Source organism: Cucurbita pepo, chromosome LG04 (assembly GCF_002806865.2).
Source record: "Cucurbita pepo subsp. pepo cultivar mu-cu-16 chromosome LG04, ASM280686v2, whole genome shotgun sequence".
Lineage (NCBI taxonomy): Eukaryota > Viridiplantae > Streptophyta > Magnoliopsida > Cucurbitales > Cucurbitaceae > Cucurbita > Cucurbita pepo.
The window spans coordinates 2,579,438-2,585,914 of NC_036641.1; the positions used below are offsets into that span (position 1 = coordinate 2,579,438).

Consider the following 6,477-nt stretch of genomic DNA (forward strand, 5'->3'; position numbering starts at 1 on the left):
TTTGTTTTTTATTTTTAGGGTTCAGAAAACAATAATTCAAATATCTTCTCTAAAAAAAGATGAAATTCATTCGATGGGGATGAGATGCGGTGTGATGTTCCACATTGATTGGGGAGGAGAACAAAATAGCCTCTACAAGAGTGTGGAAATTTCTTCTAGCATAGGCGTTTTAAAGCCTGAAGGGGAAGTTCGAAATAAAATATCATAATATCTGCTAACCATAGACTTGAACCTAAGCAGGCTATTAATAATTGTGAAGCACATGCACGTGGGATCCTCCGATCGATCAAGTTGACAACTTGGGGAATCGAAGAGCCATCTCTCCCATCTCTCCCACCAATGGTTGAATATTTAATTTCATTTAACAATATATTTTATCCCACTTGACATTTAAATAAGGGTATAAAAAATTAAAATAAAGACTGTTCTTAGCTGCCCACAAATTATATTTATATTTATTTGTAATGCGTGGATGTTTTGTTAGTGGTTGCAATGGCGGAATCGATTCTATTCAATGTTGCGGCATCCCTTGTTACCAAATTGGGGTCTCCTGCTATCACAGAGTTTCAATTGTTTTGGGGCGTTCATGATGAGCTTGATAAACTCAAGCATACTATTTTAGCAATGGAAGCTGTGCTTCTTGATGCAGAGGACCAACAATCCAACAGTCATGCAGTGAAGAATTGGATTTCAAGGGTCAAAGATGCTTTCTATGAAGTCCATGACTTGATTGATGAGTTCACTTATGAAACCTTGAGGCACCAAGTTATGGGCAAAGGTAAAAGAGGGGTGAAAGAGGTACGTCAAGTTTTCTCTTTTGCCTCGTCAAATTGCATTTCGATTTAAAATGGGTCACAAAATTAGAGACATTAGAGAGAAATTGAAAGCTATTGATGCTGATAAGAATCAATTCTATTTCTCTGAGCATGTGATAATTACTCGAGATGATGAGCTGAGAAAGAGTCGAGAGACTATCTCTTTTATATGTGATGATGAAGTGGTCGGTAGAGATCCCGACAAGAAAGCAATTATAGATCTTCTCCTAAATACAGATCTTAATACCAAGGAGAACATTGGGATGATTGCTATAGTTGGAATGGGAGGATTAGGAAAAACAACACTTGCTCAAACTGTCTACAATAATGAAAACATAACGAAACATTTTGATTTGAAACTATGGGTGTGTGTTTCTGAAGACTTTGATATAAAGGTTATTGTTGAAAAGATTATAGAGTTTGCAACAAGAAAGAAACCTGAGATTCTTCAAATGGATTCGTTGCAAAGTGATCTTCGAACTCATATTAATGGGAAAAAGTACTTGCTCATTATGGATGATGTGTGGAATGAAGATTACGAGAAATGGGTTAATCTCAAAAGATTATTGACGGGTGGTGCGTCAGGCAGTAGAGTTTTGATCACAACGCGTCATCGACGAGTTGCAGAGACTTTTGACACGACTTCATGTTATGATTTAGGAGAATTGGATGATAAAAGTGCTTGGCTATTGTTCAAAAAAATGGCTTTAGGAAGCGAGGAACCAGGAAAAGAACTTGAAAATTCAAATCTAGTCGATATTGGCAAGGAGATTGTGGTAAAGTTCAAAGGCCTTCCTCTTGCAATAAGAACGATAGGACGTCTTTTATATGCCAAAAAGCCAGAGTATCATCTTTGGTTGACTTTCAAGGATAAAGAGCTTTCTCGAGTTTTGGAGCAAAGAGAAGAGACACAATTCATACTATCAATACTGGAGCTTAGTTATCACCATCTACCGTCTAGTTTGAAGCAATGTTTTTTATATTGTACTTTATTTCCCAAAGATTATAATATTCGAAAGGATGAAGTGATAAAGCAGTGGGTGACACAAAGTTTCGTTCAATCAGTTGGCATAATTGAGCCATATGACATTGGTGAAGATTATTTCATGGAATTATTATCAAGGTCATTCTTTCAAGACGTCACAAGAAATGAAATGGGTGACATAATAAAGTTTAAGATTCACGACTTGATGAATGATCTTGCTTGTTCCATAGTGAAGAAAGAATATGTTTCTATGGATGTGAATGATAAGGTCGTCACGGGAAGAACGAGACACATCTCAATTTACCATAACTTCGGTATAAAGTTGGAGAACTTGAAATTATTATATGAGGCAAAAAATTTGCAGACATTAATTATTGATGCTCCCACTAAGGATGCCCAAAAAGTCCTTAACCTAATTCCTACTAAGTTTTTGCGATTAAGGACGTTGAGTTTTGATTCCAGCATTTTTAGTACTTTTCAAGTATTGCCCAAATCTATTGGCAAGTTGAAACATTTAAGATATCTGAATATTTGTCTATATGAACTTCAGTTCCTTCCGAATTCAATAACTAAATTGTATAATTTGGAAACACTTATCCTTGATTGGTGTGAACATTTACAAGAGTTGCCGAGAGATGCAAAAAATTGGATGAAGTTAAGGTATCTAAGCCTTACTGGAAATACAGAGATAAAATTCCTTCCGGATTCAATTGCTTCGTTGCAAAATTTGGAAACACTTATCCTTCAAGATTGTTCTCTATTAAGAGAATTGCCTAAAGATATTAAAAAATGTGTTAACCTTAAGCATCTTGATTTACGTGGTTGCAATGCGTTGACTCATTTACCTAAAGGACTAGGTGAGCTTACTAATCTTCAAACAATGAACTTGTTTATATTAAATAAAGATGTTGGTTGCGAGATTTAAGCGAGTTGAACAGATTGAGTAAGTTGAGGGGATCATTAACTATTAAAGGTTTGGAAGTTTGTACAACGGAAGATTTGGAAAATAGTTATTTTAACTTACGACTGAAGTTGGGTTTTCAAGAGTTAAAGTTTGTTTGGAACTATTCCAAAGATGAGCATATGAACATTGTCTTGGACAATGAATGTAAAGGGGATTTAAATTGCTTACAACCACATTCAAACGTTCGAAAGATAGATATATGCAGATATCCAGAAGTCATGCTATGTGATTGGTTATCATCTAATACCCTTCTACACTTGGTCAGCATAAAACTTTGAGATTGCTTCCAATTGCAGGTTCTCCCACAATTTGATCAATTTCCTTGTCTCAAGTGTTTGGGTCTTAAATCATTACCGTGCATTGAGTACATTGACAACGATGGTTATCGTTCTTCATCAATATTTTTTCCATCCCTTGAGAAATTAAGCATCATAGACATGCACAATTTAAAAGGATGGTGGAAGGGTGAAACTTCATCAGAAGGAACTCCAAATAATGCATCATTTCCTATAACAATGTCTCCTTTGTGAACTAAAGATCGACGATTGTCCTCCGTTGGCTTCAATTCCTTGGCATGCACCTTTGAAGTTACTGGAAATACGTGCAGTTAGTTTACAACTACTTAATGTGATAATTGAGAAGACTGCTAATCCTTCATCTACTCCGTCTAAATTATCTCATGTTTACCTAAGTAAAATTGATGATCTTGAGTTTCTGCCAAAAGAGTTGTTCTATCATTTCACAAATCTTTTGTTTCTTGTAATAGAAGATTGCAAAAACTTACAATTATCTTCCGCTCTTGTTCAACATCCTACTAATGATGTACTATGGAAAGAGTTTCAAAGTCTCCGCGTTTTATTTCTTAGAGCAATTCCGAAGTTGGAGTATTTACCTAATGGGATGCAACATGTGACAACTCTTCAACACATTGGCATAAACTCATGTCCGAATTTTATAACTCTTCCAAAATGGATACACAACCTCACTTCACTCTCAAGCCTATCCATTTTCAATTGTCCAAAGCTCACTTCATTGCCGGAATTGATTCACCACCTCCGCTCTTTAGAATTATTGACAATTTGGAATAGCCCCAAATTGATAGAGAGGTACAAGGAAGGAAAAGGAGAAGAGTGGCAAAAAAATTTCTCATATTCCTCACGTAAGCATTTCATAACTTTGAGACATTGAAGAGAAGAAAAATTTGTTCGTCTCTCAACTATAGGCATCATCAGGTATGTAAAGTCATTTTCCTCTTATTATTTTTATAATTACTTATAGAATTAATCGTGCAATCATTTCAATTGATTTCCCTAACTTGTCTTTATACAACCATGATTATTACAGCATATTCTCAAACATAAGAGGTAAGACCCCAAGAATTACATTGGATGAGGATTATTGTTATGATATTATTGTTATGATATTGCTTCAAAGTTGTTCATCTGAAAAATTCACTCTTCATTTGGCAAAATCTTCATGCAAAAAAAAAAAGGAAATGAGAACAATCAAGTTTCAAATCATTGTGGTACAAATTCTAATTTCAAGTATATCATATGTATATCATACATCAATTAGCGTTCTTTTAAGGCAAACACATGGACGCATTATTTTAAATGCTATTTTGAGTATATTAATAAGATGTCAGACATCAATCAATCAACATTTCAATCAACATTTCATTTGAGTAAGATCATAGATGTATCATTTTATTAACATTTTGCATTCATAAATAAAGCACATCAGTAGACTATAAGACATGGATGTATCATTTCATGAGACTTTGAAGGATATGAACTAACTATGAAAAATGGGTGTATCATCCCATCAAATTTTCAAGTATTTCAGAACTTTTCAAACAAATTGTTCATAATGAATGTAATATTTTATCAAAAGTTTAAAGTGTGTAATTCGTCATTTTATCCTTTTTGTGTTTTCATCCTTTATAGTACAATTTTGAAAACTTGTTTTTAAATTTAAACTTCGTAATCTAACGAAGAAATATTATTTTAAAAGAAAATTTGCAACTAATAAAACTTTATATTTGCAAATTGATTTTTGCTAGTAAACTTGATTATTAACCTCTTATCATATTTAAGATCACGTATGCATGAAAACGATACGATTAGAGTTTACAAGTAGGTTGTTTACTGATTATGTTTATACTCATGAGATACTACTTTCATTTTAGGTGACTAATGAATGTTGGTCGAGGTAGAAGAGTGTTTGAGAGTTGTGCGATCATAGAGAAGGGTTGTCCTAGAGCGTCAGTCTTATAACACTGTTAGGGGTTGTGGTCAATATATTTTTATATCTCATTCCCTAATCTCGTTTTATAATAAACTTTTGAACAAACTTTAATTTGTAAACGTTTTTTAAATTGTGTAAAAGATTGAAAAAGCTAGAATAATCATCTTTCTTAGGGTAAAAAACGCACTTGAGATTTTGAAGAATACGAATAAATTTGTAATGGTTTTGGATGATGAGCTTGACAAGCTCGAACATACTATTTCAGCCATGAAAGCTGTGCTTCTTGATGCAGAGGAGCCACAGTCCAAGAGCAATGCAGTACATAATTGGATTTCGAAGGGTCAAATAGGCTGATGACTTGATTGACTTATGAAACCTTGAGGCGGCAAGTTATGGCCGAAGGTAAAAAGATGGCCCAAAGAGGTTCGTGGAATTTTCTCTATACCTCATCAGATTGCATTTCGATTTAAAATGAGTCCTAGAATTAAAGATATTATTAGAGAGAGACCGAAAGATATTAATGCTTATAAAAATCAATTCCATTTCTCTGAGTGTATGTTAAATACTCACATGATGAATGGAGGATGAGTGGAGAGACTTCTTCTTTTATATGTGGTGATGAAGCGGTGGGAAGGGATGACGTCACGAAATCAATTATAGTTCTTCTCCTAAATACAGATCCTAATACCAAGGAGAATATTGTAGTGATTGCCATAGTTGGAATGGGAGGATTTAGGTAAGACCGCACTTACTCAATCAATCTACAATGATGAATGCACCACGAAACGTTTTGAGTTGAAACTATAGGTGTATATTTCTGAAAAGTTTGATGTAAAGGTTATGGTTCAAAAGATTATGGAGTCTGCAACAAGAAAGAAACCTGAGATTTATCAAATGGATTTGTTGCAAAGTGAACTTCTTAAGCATATTGATGGGAAAAGGTACTTGCTCATCATGGATGATGTGTGGTGAGAATGTTTGCAACCACCCAACCTAAAAGTGTAAAAGTTATCTATTTATAATGAAATAAATTACAAAGAATGGAAAGAGTAATAAATGAAAATAACAATAAATCAAATGCATATGTGTATAAGCTATAATAGGAGGAAAATATCTCGATATTTGCGTGTAATAGCCCAAAAAAATATTAATAAATAAATAAAATAATAAATAATGGAAGACATAAAGAAATAAAAATAGTTATAAAAAAAAAATAATAATAATAAATAAATCAATAAAAAAGAAAAAATCTTTCCCACTTCTCTCCATTAACCTTTCTTCTTCCTACAATTATCTCTACTCAACTCATTCTTACCCCAGAAAGTAACAGTTACTGAAGAAAAAAAACAGAAAAATAATTGTCAGATTTACTTGAGAAAAAAAAAAATGAAAATGACCTTTACCCCGTTGAGATTCACCCAGATTTATGTGAAGATAGATATGATCAATAAGGTATATATTAAATC

At 33.5% G+C, this 6,477-nt stretch overlaps 2 protein-coding genes across 4 annotated transcripts; both read left to right on the forward strand.

The window, feature by feature from the left end:
- Positions 1-463: 463 nt before the first annotated feature.
- LOC111792697 (putative disease resistance protein RGA4) lies at positions 464-5,567 on the forward strand. 3 transcript variants are annotated; one of them, XM_023674254.1, is made up of 2 exons: positions 464-798; positions 5,277-5,567. In XM_023674254.1, exons 1-2 carry the CDS (start codon positions 493-495, stop codon positions 5,280-5,282), a joined length of 312 nt encoding a protein of 103 aa, XP_023530022.1. In that variant the 5' UTR covers positions 464-492; the 3' UTR covers positions 5,283-5,567. The 3 variants fall into 3 exon arrangements, with proteins under 3 accessions (XP_023530022.1, XP_023530021.1, XP_023530019.1); XM_023674253.1 differs by having other exon boundaries at positions 5,304-5,567; XM_023674251.1 differs by lacking the exon at positions 5,277-5,567 and adding an exon at positions 3,061-4,644.
- On the forward strand, positions 793-3,065 carry LOC111792696 (disease resistance protein RGA2-like). The gene has a single exon (XM_023674250.1). It carries the CDS (start codon positions 848-850, stop codon positions 2,723-2,725), a length of 1,878 nt encoding a protein of 625 aa, XP_023530018.1. The 5' UTR covers positions 793-847; the 3' UTR covers positions 2,726-3,065.
- Positions 5,568-6,477: the final 910 nt, after the last annotated feature.